This window comes from Corvus brachyrhynchos, unplaced genomic scaffold (assembly GCF_000691975.1).
Source record: "Corvus brachyrhynchos isolate BGI_N302 unplaced genomic scaffold, ASM69197v1 scaffold46, whole genome shotgun sequence".
NCBI lineage: Eukaryota > Metazoa > Chordata > Aves > Passeriformes > Corvidae > Corvus > Corvus brachyrhynchos.
This window is the reverse complement of record NW_008238838.1, coordinates 3,464,044-3,487,652: the sequence shown is the minus strand read 5'-3', so window position 1 is coordinate 3,487,652 and position 23,609 is coordinate 3,464,044. Positions and strand designations below refer to the sequence as shown.

At 46.5% G+C, this 23,609-nt stretch overlaps 1 protein-coding gene across 1 annotated transcript; it reads left to right on the top strand.

Annotated features, from left to right (window-relative positions):
* Positions 1 to 3,356: 3,356 nt before the first annotated feature.
* ATP12A (ATPase H+/K+ transporting non-gastric alpha2 subunit) lies at positions 3,357 to 23,047 on the top strand. The gene is made up of 23 exons (XM_008636901.2): positions 3,357 to 3,616; positions 5,343 to 5,489; positions 6,833 to 6,892; positions 7,682 to 7,885; positions 8,473 to 8,586; positions 9,106 to 9,240; positions 9,732 to 9,849; positions 10,385 to 10,653; positions 11,370 to 11,568; positions 12,017 to 12,126; positions 12,866 to 13,000; positions 13,249 to 13,441; positions 13,659 to 13,834; positions 14,913 to 15,049; positions 15,691 to 15,841; positions 17,682 to 17,850; positions 18,509 to 18,663; positions 19,203 to 19,326; positions 19,608 to 19,753; positions 20,412 to 20,545; positions 21,611 to 21,712; positions 22,267 to 22,358; positions 22,565 to 23,047. The coding sequence occupies exons 1-23, from the start codon at positions 3,608 to 3,610 to the stop codon at positions 22,591 to 22,593; spliced, it is 3,108 nt and encodes a 1,035-aa protein (XP_008635123.2). The 5' UTR covers positions 3,357 to 3,607; the 3' UTR covers positions 22,594 to 23,047.
* Positions 23,048 to 23,609: the final 562 nt, after the last annotated feature.

Here is a 23,609-nt window from a genome sequence, read left to right as displayed (position 1 = left end):
TGGCCTTGGACACTTCCAGGGATCCAGGGGCAGCCACAGCTTCTCTGGGCAACCTCAGGGCCTCCCCACCCTCACAGGGAAGAATTTCTTCCCAATATCCCATCTGAATCTTCTCCCCTTCAGCTGGAATCCATTCCTCCTTGTCCTGTCACTCCAGGGTCTTGTAGAAATTCCCTTGTAGCTCCTTCAGGCACTGGAAGGTCACAGTGAGGTCACCCCTGGTCTCTTCTCCGGAAAGGCGGAATAATCCCAATTTTCTCAGCCTTTCCTCCCGGCAGAGCTGCTCCATCCCTCTGCTTATCCCGGAGCCTCCTCTGGCCTCGCTTCCACAGCTCCACGTCCCTCCCGTGCTGCGGCAGCACTCAGGGCTGGTGACAGGGCTGTGCCGGGACACCAAGGCAGACACGCGCTCATTCCTGGGGAATTCAGGGAATTTTCAGGAATTGGCGAGGGAATCGCTGAGCGCACAGGGCCGTGCGCCCTCTCCCGGCCTGCCCGGGAAGTGCAGCCAGAGAGCACCACCCCTGCCAGAAGCAAATTTAAGCAAATTTTAAACAAATTGTAGCAAATGTACGCAAACTTTAGCAAAATTTGGCATCGTTTTACCGCCCTCTCTGCGGCTTCAGGTCCCTCCACCGCTCATGCTCGTCCGGCTTCATCCAAGACATGTAAATAACACGGCAAATCTCATCAGGCAGAGACATTGCATTCTCCTTAGCCCCAAATCCTTTGCAAACATTCACACTTTTACTTTGAAACCTGAAGGAATTTGACAGTCTGAGCACTGGGATCAGCCCCTACGAGCTAAGAAATGCGGCCTCCCTGTGCTAAATAACATCCAAACATTCTCCTGGCTGTCTTTTTTTCACATAGGAACTTACTCGGATCCAAAGAGGTGAAGAAATGTGAGACACAACGATCCAGAAGAGCCACGTTGTTTTTCTAGACTGATGTTTAGAATCAGCACAATACTAACTCATTTTCCCCTCTCAGCAGGGCCCAGCTGTGGCTGTTGTGACATGCCAGGAGCACACGTGACAATGCCAGCCCTCAGGTATGTTCCTCTCAGGACATGCCACGTCTTGCCAAGCCAGGGCACGGGGCAGGATTTGGTTGTGCAGCAGCCTTCACCCAGAACTGCAGCCCAGGTTCACATCTGGGTTCTGTTCCTGGGACTTTTTTGGCAGAGCCAAGTGACAAAACACAAATGTTGTCAGTGGCAAGGGACCCCAGCTAACAAGGAGGATTCCAGCTGTGCAACCCCCTTATGCTGGCTCATGAAAAACAAGAGAGTTGTCTTTTTACAGTGCTCCTCATCCTTGCTGTGTAACTCACAGAAAAAAGCCCTTCAGCTGACAGACTTAATGGAATTTTGGCCACGGAATTCTAACATCAAATTTGCCCTTTGAACTTGGCAGCTCCACACAGGCGGTTTGGCAGCAGCAAAGCCAGCTCGATCCTGTGTAAATCCTGAGCCACGGAACTGTCCACAGAGACTTTCCCAGCTCAGTCCCTTGGCCGGAGAGCACATCCTTCAGTAGACAGATGTGTCAGGTAAATATCCTGCAGGGTTACCAGGTGCTTTGTTGCCAAACACTTCTCTCATTTGCATTTCTAACATTCGTCCCCAGGCAAAAGCCAGCACGGTTTATAGAAGGCAAATACAAAATCTGCCCAAATGACCCAGATAAAGGTCCTGAATCACAAACCATTGCTAAAACGCACACGCTGGTTGCTTTGATGGATCTGGGAATTGTAGCATGCCCATTCTTGTTTTCCATCCAGCACTGGATTAGAGCTCTCAGTTCCAGTTAAGAGCTGTCAATGAACAGGGGGAGATGTGCTGGGTTTCACATTTTGCAGCCCACTGCTTTTACCCACAGACCTGATGGCATGCGAGCACATTCCTGGAAGGCATTTCCCCATCTCCAAGTCCATTTCCCTTCTCATACCCCCAGATTCCAGCCAGAGCAGTCCAGCTGGATGTCAAATCAGCTCCTCTCCATTACCCTGCTCTGGATCTTTCCCAGAACAGAGGGGAGGATCTCGGTGCTATCACACAGATTCCCTGGATACAGCCAATACATCCGAGCTCCTCCTCACGCTGGGAAACCTCCAGCACTTACAGACGTAGGGGAAGGTTGATATTCCAGGGCAAAACCCAGCTCTGAGTACATCAAGGAGCAGAAACCGAACACGAAACCTTTCCAGGCCCACTCCTGCGCCTTGCGCAACGTCCCGGGATTAAAGAATGCCGTGGAAAAAGACCAACACACAGAAACTGCGAAGTGGGAACAGCTTAAGGAGGTCTGATACTCAAATTCCTGGGAACTTGAATTGAATATGAATTATTCCTGTTCCTGTTGAGGTAATAAATGATGTGCCTTGGATTTTCCTCTCCGTTAACAGCTTCTATCTATGATTTGATGAAGTCAGCATTGGTTATCTCCATTAACATGTCATATCTCTGACCACAATTTGAGTCACTTGCTGGTGGCATCACACGGTATCTCAAATTAATTTAAAGTTTATGGATTATATAGGATTAAAGACTATATATAATATTAAAGACTTAAGATTACATAGTGTTAAAGAGCAAATGCTGGTCAGCAAGGTCAGGCGGATGAAAGACGAGTCTTTCCCCAAAGAATGTTAAACTGCAGAAAACCATTCCCCATGTTTCACTCAGTGTTTCATCAGCTCAGTCTCAGAGGTGAAGAAGTCAGCTTCACTCCTAAGTGATGAGAGAAGCCAGGTACCAAAAGTGTCACAAAGCTCATTATCACTCCTGCCTGGAAGCTGGTAATTGGTGCCAGACAAACCAAGAGCTGCTCAGGTGAGTGCCCTGCTGAAAAAGCACCAGGAAGTTCACTTCTCCCAGCTCAGCACCAAGGTGAAAAACACACGAAATGCAAGGCAAGGATTAAGAGTGAAGTCCAAGCTATGAAGCTCCAGAGAGCAGCACTCCACTAAATCCCTGCTAGCACCTAAACGGGGAAGGGATTCGACTTGAGGGACCTCAGGCAAAGAGAACATCACCTGGGCAGGTGAGACAAAAAGTGCAGAGCTCTCCTTTAGCCCAGGACAGCGGGGATCCTGAGGGGAGCCTAGAGCTGGAAAGTCTCCGGAGGAAACTCCTTGCTTCCAGCAAGATGAATAATACACCTGTTCCCTACTTGTGAGCAAACACTACAAAGGAATAATTAGAACCTATCTGACCTGAAACCCACATGCCCATTACTGTGGTATTTTTCCACCTACTCCAGGTGAAACAGAAGATGGGCTGGACCTGGAAGGGGAGGGGTGGAGTGGCAGCACAGGATGCTGATTTATAAAGCAGCTGCAAGCAGAGCTCTTTCTCCACAGGCTTGGGACAGGGAGCTTGTCCTGCCTGGAGGATGCTGAGGTGGGAGCAGCATTCCAGCTAACACCTGCTGGCCACAGGAGAGGGACCCACCACCTCGGGGAGCTTCTGCACTCCAGGACTGCTCTGAGCCACCTCAGTCCCCAGCTGGGCTTGGGCTTTTCATCCAGAGGCTTGGGCTTTTCATCCAGAGATTTTGGCTTGGCTGCTTCCCTCCATCAGGAAAGGAATAAATTCACCAAGATGGTCAAGGTGGGTACAATGCCCAGGGAACTGCCCCTTGGGTTTCTCCTTAAGTTTTAATTTGTAAATCTGTACTATAAGTACAGGCTAAGTGAAAAATTGAATTAATACCAGACATTGCTGGGCATGAACAGTTTGGATTGGGAAGAATTCTTGGACTGGCTGAGCCAAAAATCTGAGCCAAAATGTGAGATTTTATGAAACTCTGAAGGTTAAAGGTTAACATAGGCCATGCTTACAAGTAAGCAATTAATTTTACTAACTTCACCAATTTTCTTTATTTTCTCCTCCATCTGCTAAGTTCTCCCAGCAGAGAGCTCTTGCCTTTCTCTCCTGGTTTCTCTCCTTTATAGGGATTTGAAAAGCTGAACAGATTTTTGGGTGGGAAAGTTAAAGAGAAGAGGAGGAGGAGGAGGAAGGTGAAGAAAAAAATCCCAATAGATAAAACAGATTGTGAATCTTCAGCACAGCAGAAAAAAAAAAAATTAAAAGAACAGGCATGTCCTGTCTCTGGGATGAGCATCACAAAGAAAAATCAAGGGTTTAGGAATAGAATTTCAGTCTTTTAAGCCCTCAAACTGCTCAGCAGCTCTTTGCTTTCCCCTTCATCAACAGACAAGATTTAAATATTCCTTCAGTTTAAGGGCAGCTAAAGATAAGATGCCAGTTTTGAGTTCCAAACAGTGTTAAATATTAAGATATCCAAATTATTTTTGTTTTTTTTTCTTGTTGTTTCCATTATTTGAGCTCTCTTTATGTCACGGAGAGCTCTTCCTTCATTGCTTTGAGCCCTCACAGGAGGCCAAGCCCTGGCAGAGCTCGGGGCACTGTCAGCTCTGCTGTCCCACCAGGAAACATCCAGGGGGCTCTCCTAAACCTCCGGGGTTTAATCCATAAGGAAACCTCTGGAATGGGGTCAACCAATGGCTCTGCCAAGGCCTGGCCTGTGGTTTCCAGGATAATTGGGAGCTGGAACGTTATGATTACGCAGCTGCTGCATCAGCGGCACGGGAAGGTTGCCCTGCACTCTGCAGAGTTAACTGAGGGTTTGGAAACAGCACAGCTCCCAGGTTATCACTGAAAGCAAAACATTCCCTGAGATCCAGCAGCCTCCCTGGGTCAACAGCTTCCTGTGCCTGGTATTCCACTGGCAAAAATCAGTGAATTGTTGGTGAAATCCCTGCCAGCTCTGAGCTCTGTGTGAGCAGAAACAGAGCAGCTCCTCCTTGGCATTCAGTCTGCTGCTTGCCTCCATTCCTCACTTTGATTTGGTGCAAATATAAATTTGTAAATGTTAATTTTAATTTAAAAAAGTAAATCTTGGAGTTATGGATCTGAAAAGCTCCAGGAATAAGCAAGTTCTCAACGGATAACTTTTCCCTCCCCTTTCCTTTCACAAATATTTTTCTTTTCCACTGATCTCTTCTTGGACCTGATAAATAAATTAATCATTTTCACTGCTGAGGTCCTGGGCAGTATTTTCCTACAGTTGTTTTAGATCATAAACTGCTGGAAGTGCTGCACGTCCCTAAAGGAATCCCTGTAATTTGCACCTGATGAAGTCCTGAAAGTTCTGACCACAATCACAGTGACAGAAACTGGATGGATCTGTGGATAAGACAGGAAAAACACCTCAAGTAACCAGGAGAAAGGGATAGTAGCAACTTGTAGCTTGCTAAAGCTGCTAAAAAATGTAGATCTGCCAAAGTTTTGACTTTTTTGTGGTCTTTTACAGAAAAAGTCCGATGTTTACTCGGTTGAGATCTATGGGACAAAAGATCTGCACAAAAGAGAGATTGAAGATGAAGAGGAGAAGTACAAAGACTTAAAAGGCAACAAGAAAAAAAAGAAGGCAGAAGATCTTAAGAAAGAACTGGACCTGGTGAGTGTTGCTGAGCTTCCATTACACATTCCATGAAATCCAGGGAATGTCCTGCACTGAACATCGTGGCACAGGGATTTGCTTCCTCACACTCCTGGAGTGTGTCGGAAAAATGCTGTGCAAGATTGATACCTACAATGAGAGGATGATTCTGATATAGTTAAGCCACCAATGGTACAGAACATTGTACCATGCCCAAAAAGGAGTCATTCCCCAGATGGAATCACTGCCTTCAGTATTTCCTGACAACTTGCACGGCCAGCCAGGAATCAGAGGGGAAGGCAGAACCATGGCGTTGTGCTCCACAGATTCCAGAGCTGAGAGAATTTCTCAGCTTTAAACCCAGGGTTTTTTACCCAAACCAACTGCTCTGGCCTTGAAGAAATCTGTGTTTTCCTCCTGGCTCTCCACTGACCTGCTGGCTGCTCTTGGAAATGTTGCTTCCTCTCCACACATTCCAGTTTCCCAATCTGAAACATGAGGGTAATTATGCTGACCTCTTTTCGGGATTGCTGTGAGAGCAGCTCAGAGGAGAGGCTATTTACGGGCTGAATGGCATTTCAAAGCTCTAGAACCCCAAAATAAGATATTGATTCCATGATTCTCTGATCAACTCACCCATCACGTTTCCAAGATCTGCCCAGCAGCAGGTAAATATTTCTCAGCCCATGTTGTCTTTGCCACCAGGGGATGTAACTCCACTCCCGTGTTTCTAAAGAGAAACCAAAGCACAGACAGGAGAATTGACTCACCCCAGTACCCATGAATCACTCTGAGAAAACAATTGGGAGATCTCTCAAATTCTTGGCTTCTAAATCCCAGTTCAGCACAAGATATAATTAGGCCAGTGATACCACAAAGGTGTCACTGCAGGCCAAGGAGAAGAGCTTTGAGATTTCCCTCTCCCACACCCTTTTTCACTGTGGTTAGAACCTGTTGCCTCTTTCCACCAGACTGTGGACCCTACCCTGGCAATCAAGGGCAGAGGTTGTTGTCACACATGCTCTGAGCCCTGCAGCATGCAGAGAGAAATTTTTTATCCGAAAGAAGCACAGAGCCTCGTGGCAAGCAGCAGAAACATGAACACACCATCCTGTTGGTGTGACAGATTTGCTGGAGGAGGAAGCTATTTACAAAAGTACTCTGCAAATCAAAGGGAAAAAAAAAAATCATCTTCCAGTGGAAGATACTTTGCTTATCAATGTGCGGGTTTGTCTAATTAATGAAAGTGGGGTGTCATACAAGCAGCTGCATCCATAGTCCCAGATCCAGGCAGTTTGGAAATAAAAATTTCAACAGTCTGATGTTCTGCTCACTGTAATTTTCCCTCTCTTGGAATGCAGGATGACCACAGGCTCAGCACCTCAGAACTGGAGAAGAAGTACGGTACCAGCATCGACAAAGTAAGTCCATGGGGCATCGTTAAGGAGCTGCCTCAATCAGTTGCCTCTGGCCTCCCCAGAGCTCCCCAGGAGCAGGAATTTTGTTATTAGATGTGTGGTGTGCCTGCTTTGGTGCTCCCAGTACAGCCTAAACCAGCAAGCCAATGTGCACTGACCTGGACTTAAAGTGGAGTTTCTCTTGAGTCTGAAGAAGGCTGAGCTACTGCTTTGAAATCAAAAACGGGACCTCAGGGTTTTGCACCAGGACCTCATTTTTTTTAAAGCTTTTATCTGATGTTTTGATTTCACCACAATTCACTTCTCACTGTAGCAATTTATAGCCAAAGACTGCATGGGATGAGCTGATTCTGAAGGAAAATCTAGATTTGAGAAACAACACCTGAGCCCTTTTGACACCTGACATTTGAATACCAAAGCACTGAATGTGGCCAGAGCACAGACAAGAATTTCAAGAACCCCCTGAGCTACAAACATCTTGTGGAAATGCAGAAACAGCAGCAAAAGAATGTCAGTTTTCCCCTGGCTTTCCAAACACTTAGTCCAGGTATATTTGACTGACAACCAACAGAATGGAAACTCCTGGTGCTCCAGTAAAGAAACAGCTGTTTCTCCATAGCAGATAATTCATAGCAGCCTCTCTGAAACCAGGAGGTTTGGAAATCAGAGTTGCAGCTCCCTTGTAACACAAACAACCTTTAAAGAAACAGCAGCACGTGAATTTTGTTCTGAGCTGGGGTAAAAATCTCTGTTTCTGTGATTTCATTCTAAACGTGCCACCTCCTTTTGCAGGGTCTCTCGAGTGCAAGAGCAGCAGAGATTTTGGCTCGGGATGGCCCCAACGCGCTCACTCCTCCCAAAGCCACCCCTGAAATCGTGAAGTTCCTCAAGCAGATGATCGGGGGGTTCTCCATCCTGCTGTGGATCGGAGCTGCCTTCTCCTGGATCTCCTTCGGCATCCAGCTGGCGCAGGGAGTGGACTCGGCCTTTGACAACGTGAGTAGATGAGTAACCACAGAGCGAGTGTTTGACCCCGTGACCATCTGGGTGATTTAAACACTGCACAGTTACTCAGTAACTACAAGGAGGCCTCTTGTTCTCACAGGACTCTCCTCCTGCTGCTGAACATTTCTGATAGAAGCCCAAACACTGCGCACACCACTTGTCTAAAGAGTGCCCGTGCAAAGGTTTTATAACCACCGGGCATAATCACAATTCTTGAGAGCAGCAAAAAAGTCTGAAGAACCCCAGAGTCTTTGACTAATTCCCTTTTGAGTCATACTCTGCTTTATTTTTTTTTTTTAATTGTTTGTTACACTCTAATTTGGTCAGGTTTGAGTCAGTTTAGAGAAGGATTTTAGATAGATGGGAAAATCACCATTAAAAACCTTTTTTATACGCACCAAAAAAGCTTTGACTGATCACTTGCAGGCCAACACCGGAACGTCCTGTTCTTAACCATTTAACCTGACCAACACTTCATTTTAGAAGCCTGCTGAAACATCACAGAACTGATTTATTCTAGTAGAGGAATTGCTGAAAACTTGTCCTAAATTAACCAGATTATGTCTTTTATTGATCAGCTCTACCTCGGAGTAGTCCTGGCTCTGGTTGTCATCCTCACTGGGATCTTTGCTTATTATCAAGAAGCCAAAAGCACAAACATCATGGCCAGCTTCAGCAAGATGATCCCACAGGTGAGAACCACCAGTGCCTTTCAACTGAGGCAAAAATCCATCCTAGCAATGCATGAAGGGAGCCCAGCAAGCCCAACTTGAATTTATCTCTTGGCAAATGACCCAGATAAAGGTCCTGAATCACAAACCATTGCTAAAACGCACACGCTGGTTGCTTTGATGGATCTGGGAATTGTAGCATGCCCATTCTTGTTTTCCATCCAGCACTGGATTAGAGCTCTCAGTTCCAGTTAAGAGCTGTCAATGAACAGGGGGAGATGTGCTGGGTTTCACATTTTGCAGCCCACTGCTTTTACCCACAGACCTGATGGCATGCGAGCACATTCCTGGAAGGCATTTCCCCATCTCCAAGTCCATTTCCCTTCTCATACCCCCAGATTCCAGCCAGAGCAGTCCAGCTGGACGTCAAATCAGCTCACTGTGCCTCTCCATTATCCTGCTCTGGATCCAGAACAGAGAGGAGGATTTCAGTTTAAAGAGTAGCACAAGGCTAATTTTTGTCCCATTTCTGTCTTTCAGCAAGCTCTTGTCCTCAGGGATGCTGAGAAGAAGGAGCTGCCAGCAGACCAGCTGGTGGTTGGGGACATCGTGGAGATCAAGGGTGGGGACAGGATCCCTGCAGACATTCGCCTCATCTTCACTCAGGGTTGCAAGGTAAACAGGGCTTGGAAGAGCACAGGGAAAGTGATCTCTGCCCAGCCAGTATGGGTTATTAGAGCTTTGACTGGACACAATAATGTAATCAGAGAGCAGAAGCCTTAGTGTGATGCTGAGCTCATCTAGGACTGAGACCTCTGTCCCTGAACATCCAAAGCCATTAGATCCTGGCCAGGTTCTGGCACTGCCCTTTGCCAGGACAGGGCAGATGCACCAATACAGGATTGAGAGTTTCCACTGGAGGCAGATCCTAACAACTGTGGGGTTTTCTCAGGCTGCTGCTGAAAATCCCACCAGCAGACACACAGCACTGGCTGAGCTGAATTCCCACAGAAATAGGTTCTGCCAGGGACAGCAGCAGCTCAGAGAAAAGGCACTGAGAGCATTTGATGTCACTGATTGTTAAACAAGCTGCCACCTCGCCTCCTGGGCTGGGCACCACTGCGTACTGCTGACTTTAATATGGGCATGTCTCCCTTTCATTAAAGGTGGACAATTCTTCACTCACAGGGGAATCGGAACCACAGTCCCGCTCCTGTGACTTCACCCATGAGAACCCGCTGGAGACCAGGAACATTGCCTTCTACTCCACCACCTGTGTGGAAGGTGAGCTGATCCTGAAACTGGGCGTGGAAATCCCACTGTATCCCCTTAATCCATTTCTCCGCTGGCTCTGGCCATGTTTATCATCCTGTGTGCATGCCCTTACACCCTTTTATCTTTTTTCCTAGTTAGTCTTCAAGCTCTATTCAGCAGCTTCAGGGGAACTGAAAACTTCTTATTTCTGTTATTTATCAGCATACAGAGAGAAGGGCTCCCAAAAAGGCACCTGAACAAGAGCTGCCTACCCTGCTAACTTATTTTAGCAATTCTGCTTTGAGGAACTTCAGAGGTGTTTAATTGCTCACAAGAATTTTGTCCTGAGCAGATTAAAATAAAGTGAGACGTTGGGGAGGGGGTCACACTCAGCATTTGTTCGAACACCCAGCGTGGTTATGGCTGCACCAATCAATGAATTGATTTGAATTTGAACTGACCGCGGTTTCCTTGCGGTTTTTCCATCAATACCTGTTGGAATGTCAGGCTGCAGCTGCCTCTGAGTGTTTGTGTGCCCTGGAGGTGACAGTTTTTGTCCCTGCAGGCACTGCCACCGGCATTGTCATCAATACTGGAGACCGCACCATCATCGGCCGCATCGCCTCGCTCGCCTCGGGCGTGGGCAACGAGAAAACGCCCATCGCCATCGAGATCGAGCACTTCGTGTACCTGGTGGCAGGAGTGGCCATCTCCATCGGGGTCCTCTTCTTCATCATCTCCATCTCCATGCGCTACAAGATCCTGGATTCCATCATCTTCCTCATCGGCATCATTGTGGCGAACGTGCCGGAGGGGCTGCTGGCCACGGTGACGGTGAGTCTGTGCTCGAGTTCTCTGCTTGCCACTCCAGCTCTGGTCTGGGTTGTGTTTGGATAGGGGTGGAGGCTCTTATTCCAAGGATAAACCCTTCATTTGGGAATTCTGGTGTTACTGAGTCATTAATCTTCAATCCAGTTTGGATTTAAGTTCAAGTGCTGCTCTGCCTCGGTTGCGGCCGAGTGCAATGACGTGGCTCATTTCCCCACAGCCCGTTCCCACTTGGAAGTGGGGACATTGTACCCTGAAAGTCACATGAAAACCCTGCTCATTACCACATATCCAACACTAAAATCCCTGGCTGGGGAGCAGTGTACCTGCTGAGCACTGCTGGCTCTACAGCACCACAGCAGCAATCAATCAGCAGGATAATGAAGGGAATCATTGCAGGATTCATGGAGCTGGTGACCAGCAGCTCCCTGCCCATTGCAGGTCCTTCCATCTCAAACAGCCTCTAGACTGATAAGATACCTTTATGTCTATCAGGTCCCTGTCAGCAGCAAATCTACTTGTGCTACTTACGACCAAACCTCAGATTTTAGCTAAAACAATGAAAGAAAAATGCACTGCAGCCAACAAAAAGCAAAACCATTACAATATTCTCTTAAAAAAAACCCCAAACAAACACGAAAGATCTACCAGGAGCGTGTAACCTCGTTACATCTCTGTGTAACCACACCTTGCTGACAGCCAGACCCCTTCCCTCCTGCCAGGTGAGCCTGTCCCTCACAGCCAAGCGCATGGCCAAGAAGAACTGCTTGGTGAAGAACCTGGAGGCTGTGGAAACCCTCGGCTCCACCTCCATCATCTGCTCTGACAAGACAGGGACCCTCACCCAGAACAGGATGACTGTTGCCCACCTCTGGTTTGACAACCAGATCTACTCAGCCGACACCAGTGAAGATCAAACAAGTAAATGGGAAAATGGGGGTGTCAGAAGGGGCAGACGCCTGGATGAATGCTGGGATGTTCACTGGGAATATCTTTTGATGGATAAATCAGACATATGTTCCTTCTATGCATCTATGCATCTTTCACATCTCCTTAGCCATGTAGAGATGTGAAAAAAAGAATTAATATTTGAACTCCACTCCCAGGAATTAAATCTGGAGGCGGTTCTACTCCAGAGCCTTTTGCCAAGAGAACATTTAGTAGGGAATGAAGCAGAGAAACATCATACCAATCCCTTTGCCAGCACTGATAGAGGGAAAATTGATATCAAAATTTTTTTTCCATAAAAGAACCTGTCAAAAGAATAATTTTTTTCTTCAAATAAGTCAGTTCACGGTTTTTTCACTCAAGCTTCTACTTATATCATGCAATGTGCTAAAGGATGAAATGTGTGTTTTGCTTCTCTCAGCCCAGCCCTTTGATCAAAGTTCCCCCACATGGACAGCATTATCAAAAATTGTCACTCTCTGCAACCGGGCGGAATTCCGGCCAGGACAGGAAAATCTCCCCATCATGAAGGTACTGCTGACTTCACATCAGCTTATTTCTCTTCCTCTGAAAGAGCAATTGGCTCTGCTTGGCTTTAGCCATCTCCGTTTTACCGTGCCAGCCTTCCAAATTCCTACTGGCCGTGGTTTTACTGCTGTACCCTCACACAAAATTTAACACAGGATAAAAAACCCCACACGGCCAAGAGCATGGAAACACAGATTATCCTGCATTGGAAGGGATCCACAATCCCAGCTCCTGGCCCTGCACAGCACAGCCCCAGGAATCCCTGTGCCCGAGAGCATTGTCCAAACCCAACTGTGCCTGCCAGGAAAAAGGCAACACGAGTAGCAGGAATAGTAATTACTGCACTGTTAATTTGTTATAGCATAGGTAAACATGCCTTAATTAATGTCTTTCCACATGACTGCTGGAAGGTAGTTAATTCCAGTGACTGGGCTACCAGAACAAATCTGCTGTTTACTCATCAATGCCATCCTCAAATTAATTTGGGTTTGTGCCTCTGCTCACCTGTAGTGACCTGAGTGTGACCCTAAATCTGCTTTACAGCATCAAATGCTCTTTGCGTCTCCTTGCTGTGGCTCAGGTCCAACTCCAAGAGCAATGCAGATATCCCAAAATTCTATTTTAATATTTTTCCGGGACAACTTGAATATAAAAATGTAGATTCCCTGTTGCTTAAGTGTGCAGCACGTAATGGAATTGTGGGAATTCAAAAGTGAAATGTTTTCTTCCTTTGTGCCCACAGAGGGTTGTGGTAGGAGACGCCTCTGAAACTGCTCTGCTGAAATTTTCCGAGGTCATTTTGGGGGATGTGATGAGCATTAGAGCACAGAACAAGAAAGTGGCTGAAATCCCTTTCAACTCTACCAACAAATTTCAGGTGTGTTTCATTTTTTTGGAAATCGTGCCACATTGTTTCTCTCACTGGGCCTAATGCAGCAATGGGTGACCTGGAAGCCTTAGTGGGGTGATTCCACAACAGAGGAAATTGACATTATGATAAATGCAGCTCATTCCATTGATGGAATATAGGATGCCTGCATGGAAAAGAGCATTAATCCCACAAAAAACTAGAAGCAAATGAAGACAATTGAAACTCTTCCCACCCATTTCCTGTTTGTGGCACAGCTTTCCATCCACGAGACCGACGACCCCCACGACAAACGCTTCCTGCTGGTGATGAAAGGTGCCCCAGAGAGGATCTTGGAGAGGTGCAGCACCATCATGATCAACGGCAAGGAGGAGCCTCTGGACAGCGAGAAGGCAGAAGCCTTCCAGACAGCCTACATGGAGCTGGGGGGCATGGGGGAGAGAGTGCTGGGTGAGTGCAGCTGTGGGGACTGCCTGAGAAAATGGGGTAAAATCCAGCTGTAAAATCTGTGAAATGGGGTTTAAAGTCTTGGCACATCCAGCATGCCTGGAAAAATGGTTAAATGCACTGGAGTTCTATGGACAAGAGCAAACCCTGATGTTTTACCAAGCTCTCCTCTTTCTCCCACATTTTCCTGTCCGTCACATCAACCTAAATCTCTTCTCAGGTTTCTGCCACTTGTACCTGCCTGAAAACGAGTTCCCAGACACCTTCCAGTTTGACACAGATTCCATGAACTTCCCCACCTCCAACCTGTGCTTTGTTGGGCTCCTGTCCATGATCGACCCACCTCGTTCCACAGTGCCTGACGCTGTCTCCAAGTGCCGCAGTGCTGGCATCAAGGTAGGGATTTTACAGCGAAAACCACGGTGGTTCCCCTACAGAAAGACTTATTATAATTATTTTAGGTATTTAAAATTTAAGAGCTTCCACCACATTGTGTTTTAAATTTAAAATTTAAATTTAATATTTAATTGTCTTAAATTTAAAATTTAAGATCTTCCACCACTAATTATCTTTCTAGCAACAACTACCAAAAATCTAAACGTTAGCTAACACCGTTCTATAATTGCAATTTAAGGAAAAAACTTGATGGTGCCCAGAGGCAAACCAGTGGGAATCAGACTATAGAAACTGCACAGAATTTTAGAACTGGAAATCCAAATTTGCAAAAGCTCAGGTGCTCTCTCATCAGATCCATTTCTAGAATACAGAGCCCACACCAGCTGTAATTACTTGCCCGGAAACAGAGTAAGGTGACAGAAAAAGTTCTAGAGAAGGCATCAGGATACAGGGTTATGAACATTTATGCAAAGGAATCACTAATCCCAAAACTACTCAGGTTGAACCTGAAGCTGTAATTCCACTAATTTCACTCCCTGGGGACCCACAAGTAAAATTCCAGCTCTAAGCAGAGGTGAAATCTACCTAAATCAAGGAAAATCATATTTGGAATTACAGATCTCAGATGAGACGAATCCCAAGCCCTAACCCTGACGAAATTTTCTGTAGCCTGAAGACAAATCTGGCAACTCTTCTTCAAGAAAGGCAAGAAAAGGCTGTGCCTTATCTGTCAGGACAGCTTAGTCACAAGGATCCGTTTTAAGATGCAATATTCTAACAAACCCTCCCCACTGCACATACCTAATATAGATCCTTATATAAAGGCTCCTTTATTCTGCATTATTCTAATCTGGCTGCCTGTGACGAGTTCTTCCCTCAGAGCCCTGATAAAGCAGCCTCAGCAAGGAGAGGCAGAGCCCAGATGTCGATACAGAGCCGGGCAATTACTGCGCCTAATCTCCCTTTGCTGTGTACACAGCACCGCTCTGATCCTAAACTGCTTCCTGCTCCTCAGCAACAGACATTCCCCCTCATCTCCATGGCTTTTCCATTTGTCACTCACTTGTCCCTTGCTCAGGTCATTATGGTCACTGGCGACCATCCCATCACCGCCAAGGCCATCGCCAAGAGCGTGGGCATCATTTCGGCCACCAGCGAGACCGTGGAGGACATTGCCAAGCGCCTCAACATCCCTGTGGAGCAGGTCAACAGGAGGTGAGAGCCAGCAGAGCCTGGGCAGCACCTGGGGCTTCATTTCCCTGCTCCCTCCACAGTGTTTTTATTACCACATCCCAGCTGCTTTCTGCTTTTTTGTGACACACTCCCACTCTTGAGTCATCTCCACCTAAGTGTGTCCACTCAGTGGTTTTCATCTTTGCTCCCCATGAAGAAAATCTAGCAAATTGTGCTTTGCAGATCATGTGAAAGGCGCTGTCACTGCCCGCTTGACAAAACACACACACACAGAAAGCAAAATGTAGCATCACATGACCCAGTTTGGACCATCAGCCCAAATTCTTCCTTCACCCCTTAAATGTGGAAAAAATAACATCACAAGGGAAGGATAAAAAGAGCTCTTTGCAGAGGAGATGTCTTCCACTGTCCCTCCCAGGGAGAGGCCTCTTTAAAATGCATTTTCTGAAGCTTCAATGAGCCCCCTCTGTATGCAGGTGACTGATCCACTCTGGATTTCTGCAGCGCCTTTCATTCAGCTCCAGCTGATTAACAGCAAACGCCTCTGCAATTAACTCAGTTTGCTGCTTTCCCCCCATCCAGCTGCACCCCCATCCCACGAGTGCACCATTTTTACCCTTTTAATCTGAAAATTCACCCTGCTTTGCCCGTGGCTCTTCCAGGGAAGCCACGGCAGCCGTGGTGAACGGGATGGAGCTGAAAGACATGAGCTCAGAGCAGCTGGACGAGATCCTGTGTGACCACTCCGAGATCGTCTTTGCTCGGACATCGCCCCAGCAGAAGCTGATTATTGTGGAGGGCTGTCAGAGGCAGGTGAGTGACAGGTGGCAAAGGTCACACACAGACACCAGCCCAGGCTGAGAGGCTGGAAGCCGATTCCCAGTGCTCCTGAAGCTCTGTTTGTACTCTTTTCCCCGTGTCAGGACATTATCTAACAGATTGCCATAAACACTGCCTGGACTCAATCCAAACCACTCAAATTCCTGCTACAGACTCAGCTCCTGGTGACAAAATGAGCTTTCCCTGAATATGGAGCTGTAGCCAGGGCCTGGCTTGTCCCTGTCATTCTGAGAAGTACGTAAAGCCTCCTGTGCCCTGTTTGGGAAGGAGAATTCCCTCGGGAATTCTTTAAATCCAGATAAAAGCAAGGTGCTGCCACATCCTCTCCTCTTATCTCTTGTGGCTGCTCAAAGCCGTGTCCTCCTGCCCACAGGAATGTTTGGCAGTGGAATAGTGTAGTGGCAATGTTAGCAGGCGAACTCACAGCTCTTTTCCAGCCTAAACCATTTATGGTTCCGAGGTATGAACCCCACAAAATGCCAGAGCATGATTTATGGACCACCAAGCCTTATCCGTGCTACTTCCCAGGGCCATAAACCAGGCAGCAGGATTTAAAGAGAGTTTGCCCCATCCATGGGCAATATTATGTAAAACAGCCTGGAGCAAAGCCAGCACAGGAGGGGGCAAAAAAGACATTTACAAAGCTCTGTAAAAGATGAAAATTGCCATCAAAAGACTCTCCGCTCAAAAATGACATCTTCCAAGTAGATTTTGTGAATTAAAGCCACACTAGTGCTGTGCCTGGACTTTGTAGAGAAGAAGAGGCAGCACAAGATATTATTTTATTTTTGTAGTTGTGCCAGCACTAAGCTTCCCAATCAGCATCACCAGCTGGTTGGGTTTAAGCCTGGAGTGCTCTCCAGAGAGTAAAAAGAAAGAAATAAAGTCTTTCAGTTTCATGTGGTTTTTATTTTTTGAATGGTCTCTGCCAGGCACACGGTGGGTAAACGTGTTCTGCACTGCTCAGACTCCCACAAACTTGGCAGATTTGGCTCTGTAGAGGATGAAAAGGAACATCCTCCCCCAGCCAGTCTCCAGCTATGTTTAGTACTCAGAGCTTATAAGCCCTTCTGTACATGGCATTATTTATAGGTAGTGACACTGTGCTCAATCCCCGCAGGCACAGGAAATTCAGCATTTTATTAATCAGTTTGCCAGGCTCTGACCCCACTCTGAACACCCTGCCTTGCATCAAGCCATGAACTTCTGCACCAGCTAGAGCAGAGCCTGGAGCTGCAGGAGATGTTCAGGAAGATAACAAAGAAGCTGAGTTGGATAATCAGAGTTTTCCATCTTTTGAATTAGTAGAGAAATTCTAGCACAGACTGAGGATAGCCAGAAGTTGTTGGGATGAGGATGGGCTCTAACTCAACAGTTACATAATTCACAATTCTGATGAAACCTGGCTGATTCTGTAGCACTTCATAAAAAAATAAAGGATGTTTTGTGTTAATCAAACCTCCCCCAGTTGTCAGATGTGAACCTGGCTCTGACAGGGATCATCCTCCTTATATCCAACTATCAGATTAATTGCATTTGGAATGCATCTAATTGGGGTGCCCACTCTTTATGATGCAGTGAATCACATCCCTGAACTTCCCAGGTTTCTACTCTAAAGGGAACCACACAAAACTCTGAGGTCACTCTCCCAACCCTGCCCACCACCCCCTGGTCCCTGGCTGTGTTTGACACAGGTACGAAGAGGATTCAGAACTTCCTATCAGCATCTTTCTGCTAGAAATGTAAAGATTGATGATGGCAGGATTCACCTTCTCCTCTCAAATCCACATCTGGATGCTTTTGTGTGTTCCAGGGAGCAGTGGTTGCCGTGACTGGAGATGGAGTCAATGACTCCCCCGCGCTAAAAAAAGCAGATATTGGGATTGCTATGGGGATTGCTGGCTCTGACGCAGCCAAAAATGCAGCTGATATGGTCCTGCTGGATGATAACTTTGCTTCCATTGTCACAGGAGTGGAGGAAGGTAAAGATAATGTTGTTTCCTGCTTTTTGAGCTGGAAGCTTCTGGCAGGGCCTCCTGATCCTCCCCTCCTCTCTTCTTTTTCTGGATTTGTGGATTTGATATTTGGGAAAGCTGGGAATTAATTCCATTTCTACATGTGACAATCAGAGAATAAGGAAATCATCTCCCTCTCACACACAGAGTAATGATTTGCTGTCTCTGTTTGATCAAGCTTTGGATAAAAGCACTTCCTGACTTGTTGCAATGCTGCTTGAAGCCTCACAAAGATACAAATTGTTTTCTCTACCTCTTCCCTCTATTATTTTCTCACACATCACCTTCACTGTGCTCCACCTGTGACAGGAACATTCACCCCACTCTTCTTTCACTGTAAAGAGCTTGTGTTTTCCATTACAGCCCCAGCATTTTGTGGAATGGGACTTTCCCCCTCAAACTTCCTCATTGAAAGAAATGTTTTACTACACTTGAGTTTTCAGAAGGATGTAAGGGCAGGTAGTTTAAAAAATAACCAAAACAAACTAAAAAATACATGAGGAAACCCATGAGGAAAGTAGAAATAAGCAGTAAATGTTTTCATTTCATTTAGTTAAATTTGAACTTTTTTTCTGGAAAACACTGATAAAAATTCCCTCTGACAGAAGTATTTCCTCTTCCTCAGGCCGCCTGATCTTTGACAACCTGAAGAAAACCATTGCCTACACCCTGACCAAGAACATTGCTGAGCTCTGCCCCTTCCTCATCTACATTATCGCCAGCATTCCAATGCCCATTGGCACCATCACCATCCTGTTCATTGACCTGGGCACGGACATTGTGAGTTGGGAGCTTTAAAGTAATTTCCTGCTGGAATATTCTGTCAGGGGAAGAGGGGCTGGGGGCAAAGGCACATCCAGAATGGGGGGATTTTGTGGCCTTACCCTACAGCTGAGTAAGGCAGCGAAAAAGGGGATTAAAAGCAGCCAGGTACAGAGAAAGTAATGTAGAAAATAACAACAAACTGCAGAGGGTGAGCAGCAAGCAAAAAAGACATCTGACCCAGGCTAAAATCAGCAGTGAGCAATTATCAGCGTGTTTTAACCAAGAGATCAGAGGGATTTCTGCAGTTACACCTGACCTTCCATCCAGCCCAGCCCAAGGGATCTGAAGGACCTTCTAACGTTCCCCAGATCCATGAAAGTTTCAGATTTCCCCCAAATCCTTTACACGTTAAGAGGAATCCACACAGATCCTTCTCTCCTCTGAGTCCTGCCAAAATCCAACAGAACCACTTGGGAACTGCAAATTGCTGCTAAACCTCTGAGAATCAGGCAAATGCTGCCCCCCCAGCCCCTGATGGTTTGTTTCTGTTGCAGATCCCCTCGGTGGCATTGGCCTACGAGAAAGCTGAGAGCGACATCATGAACAGGAGACCTCGGAACAAGAGGAGAGACCGGCTGGTGAACGAGCAGCTGGCTGTGTACTCCTACCTGCAGATCGGTAGGTGGGCCTCCCAAACCCTCCCTTGTGACAGAGTTCAGCTGATTCATTTTTCAAAACAAAATTTGGGAGCTGAAATTCAACCCCTTCCTCTGCAACCTCACCAGCCCCTCCTGCAGCTGGTTATTCCACAATAAAGTGAGGTTTTATCTACGGAGGGCAAGAAATTTACAGCGCCAAGAGCTCTCAAACTGCCTTTAGCACATTTCATACACCCAGCACATCCCCCCAGTGCTCCTTAATTTCGGTTTTTCCTCATTCCTGCCCCTTTGTTTCTGCAGGAATCATGCAGTCAGTGGGGGCCTTTGTCACCTATTTCACCGTCTACGCTGAGCAAGGGTTCCTCCCTTCCACGCTGCTGGGAGTGAGAGTGGACTGGGAGAGCAATGCCATCAATGACTTCGAGGATTCCTACGGACAGCAATGGGTAAAGCAGCCCTGAAAATTCCCTGCCTTGTCTCTCGCCCATGTGCTGCTTAAAAATTCCCTACTCTCCCCCAAAATAAAGGCACAGGGAATGCAAATGAGGTTTAAATGCAAATAGGATTCATTTTCGTCCAATGTTGCCGCTGGAGAGGCTCTTTAAGGCTTCCTGCCACACAGATCTTTCATTCAGCCTCTGCTTTTTTCATTCATTCTTCGACAATTTGCCACCTTCTCACTCCCATCCTCTGCAGATGCACCTTCCTCTCTGGACTTTATGTTTGAACCCACCAAAATCAGTCATCACCATCCTCTCCCTGCCCTGCTAATGAACAGCACCTCTGCCAAGTCCTTTGCAGCCTCCCCCTCTCACTCTTCACTCCCCCTCCCTCATCCTGCAGAATCACAAGGCTCAGGAGGCATTAATAAATCCATACAAACACCCCTCACACCCAGCTCGTGCTGCAGCCTCGTGACTCAGTCACGGCAACTCACGGACTCTAAAACTGGCCCAAATCCCATCATTCTGTGTCTAAATGTGGAATGACTCTGCATTCGCACCTTGGGAACTGAAATAAAGCCTCCCAGCGAGGTTTGCAGTCGCCTGTGGGGGATGTGAGGGTCTGATTTAAAAACGTTTTGGTGTTTCCTTGGCTCTGCAGACCAGATACCAGCGCACGTACCTGCAGTGGACTGGCTACACGGCCTTCTTTGTCAGCATCACCATTCAGCAGGTGGCTGATCTGATCATCAGGAAAACCCGGAGAAATTCCATTTTCCGGCAGGGCCTCTTCAGGTGGGTTTTGCAGACACACAATCCCAGATTGGCTTGGGTTTGAAGAGACCTCAAAGCTCATCTCATCCCACCCCCTGCCAAGGCAGGGATAACCTCCACCATCCCAGGGTGCTCCAAGCCCCATCCAACCTGGCCTTGGACACTTCCAGGGATCCAGGGGCAGCCACAGCTTCTCTGGGCACCCTGTGCCAGGGCCTCACCTGGGAAGAATTTCCCTCAGAGGGAAGGGTTTTTTCCTATCTAATCTAAACCTGCAGTTCAAGTTCGCCTCCTGCTCCGTTCAGAAGCAGGTGAGCTCAGTGATTTGGCCCTCTCACTTTCAGTCTTTGCACAAAGATTAAGTCTGGCCTTAAGCAATCACAAATCTCAGGCAAATATTTTATTACACCTCCCCTCAGCCCCTTTTCTACTTCAGGATAGGGATTTTCTTTAAAGACATTGTGCTGGTTATTCTGAAAATGCATCAGCTTAAAACCAACTCTCCATTCATTTAAATGTTTACTATAAAAAAACGGGAGTTTCTCTTCCAGATTACTTTCTGAACTCCTTATCAAGAGATAGCATGTCTGGACTTCTCTGAGATAACTTGAGGCTCTGAGATAACTTGAGGCCAAACGCCCCAAGACAGTGCTGGCCACCCTCTGCAAACGACCCTGCACCCTCCAGTCCCAGGGGAGCTCCAAATATCAGCTGGGACAGAGGCCACCAGGAAAGCTGGAAATCACTCCCGGGGTTTCTGATAGCAAAGCAATTTGTTTTCCATCCTTTATCTGCGGGTACAGGGCCTACACCTATGTGTGCTTCCTCCTTGCATTAACACCTGAGTCACCCCGAGCACATTCCCAGTGCAACACAAGCCTTGAGTAACTCGTGTTGGGTGTCTCCTGCAGCTGGATTTGGGCTGGGAATGCTGCCAGGAAAGGCAGGAGCATCTGGAAAACAAGACAGAGCTGCCCCGCCCATCCCCTGTGTGCAGAGCTCACCCGGAGAAGGGAATTGCAGGGAATGCAGAGGGTTCCTGCAGGCACAGAGGGCTTTAACTCTTCCTCTCTGCTTCTCCTGCAGGAACAAAGTCATCTGGGTGGGGATATTTTCCCAGATAGGAATTGCTTTGATTCTCACCTACGGCCTTGGTCACGTTACAGCCCTGAATTTCACTCCGCTCAGGTGAGTTCTGGTGCCACTGAGCTTCCCCTGCCCTCCTCGTGGACACACAATGGGAGCAGGGAGCCCGTGCAGCACCACTCCAGGACAAATATTTTAAAACATTCATTATATTCATCACTATTTTTTGGCCAGAAAGGACATTGATACCACCATTTCCACATTATCCTACTAGATTTCCTCCTGAGGACCCAAAAACCCACTTGTGCAAAACCAACATTTAAATATTTCTTCCAGCATCTCCAACGTTCTGGGGAGAACAGACAGCGTTTAACTTTTATTTTATATAGATCACAGTCAGGTGATTTATTGCTGTGATACCACCAGGCAACGTTTCCCTCTGAATAGGACCTGGAATAAATTAATCCAGTAATTATTTAGGATTGGGAGGCTTTACCTGCACATCATCAATTTGAGTGATTAATTAAGAAAAAGAAAAGAGGCCCAAGGAGGCAGATTTGTTTTAGTGACATTGGATAGCACCGACAGAAACCCCAGAACTGCAGCTGAGCTGTTTTTCAATGTTTCTGAATGAGACTCTGTGTTCCCACTCCCAGGTTCCAGTACTGGTTTGTGGCTGTACCTTTTGCCATCCTGATCTGGGTGTACGATGAAATCCGAAAGCTGCTCATCAGGAAATACCCAGGAAGTGAGTGCACTGTTCTAATTAAATTTTAATTTAATATTTTCATTGCATGTGTCTTCTCCTACCCTTTCCCTCCCACCCTCCCCTCAGCTGCCACTCACATGTGACTGGTTCATTTTTCAGCATTTTTCCCCACTGATCACTTTTCCTTTATGAGGAAAAATAACCAATTTTTCTTTTTTTTTTTTATTCCCTCCCTTCTCTTACAGGTTGGTGGGACAAGAACATGTATTATTGACCAGTCCTGAGCACAGGAGAGCTCCTTCCCCACCTGACCCAGCCTCTGCTGCTTTCAAGTCCTGCCTGTGCAATATCAAGCATGGATCCATCCCGTGCTGGGGTGGAGAGATTTCATGAATTGAATGAAGAAATAAGGACTTTAGAGGCTGAGAAATTACCTCCCACTGTACTGTAAAGCCTAGAAATTGAAATACTGCCTATTTTTGTAACAACTCCGATTTTCCCTCCTTCAAAGATGGAGTTGGAGAGCACTCTGAGAGGAAAACAAACCAAAGACAGGAATTCCCCACAATCCAAGGCATTAATTTGCACTGAAGGCGTTGTTTGCTGATTTTTGTGCTGGTAGAACTGAATTCCAAGTGAGTGCAGACCTAGATCTGTTTTACCTTGCGAAGGGTAATTGTGCTGTATAGGAATAATTTGATAATAAAAGGGTTTTTTTTCCCAGAAAACTGTTCTCTGTCTTATTTTTTTATAAAGATTAAGAGAAAATGAGTGGAACAGGGTCACAGAGGAAAGAAGTGCACCCCTGCTTTTTTAACCCCCATTAACAGACCAAACACTTGGTCCATTCTGATAAAAGTGTCTTGAAAATCAAGACACAGCCAGTGCATTCGAACACTTTGAGCTCCCAAATTCAGTGCTCACTTCCCAAAGGTGACAATCTCCAACGCAAAATAGACATCAGAGTCATTAGTTTTAGGATTAGTTAGGTATTTAGGATTAGTTGGTACAGGTAAAGTTCTTTTCGAAACCAGGCCTTTAACATGGTCACTTTAGCAAGAACCAGTAGATCCCACAGCTTGTTTAGACAAAATACTTTCCAATTTTAAAGCATAAAAATAAATATTTTATGTTGATATTTCACTTTTAAATACAAGTTTAGACGAGTTTTACAAAAGAAACAGGGGCAGAAGGAGAACTCCTGTTGCAGCACACACCAAGAGGGACTATCAAGAAAAGAGAAACCAAGGGAAGAGCCGAGGGAGGGGAAAGAGAGCAACGTTTTCCAAT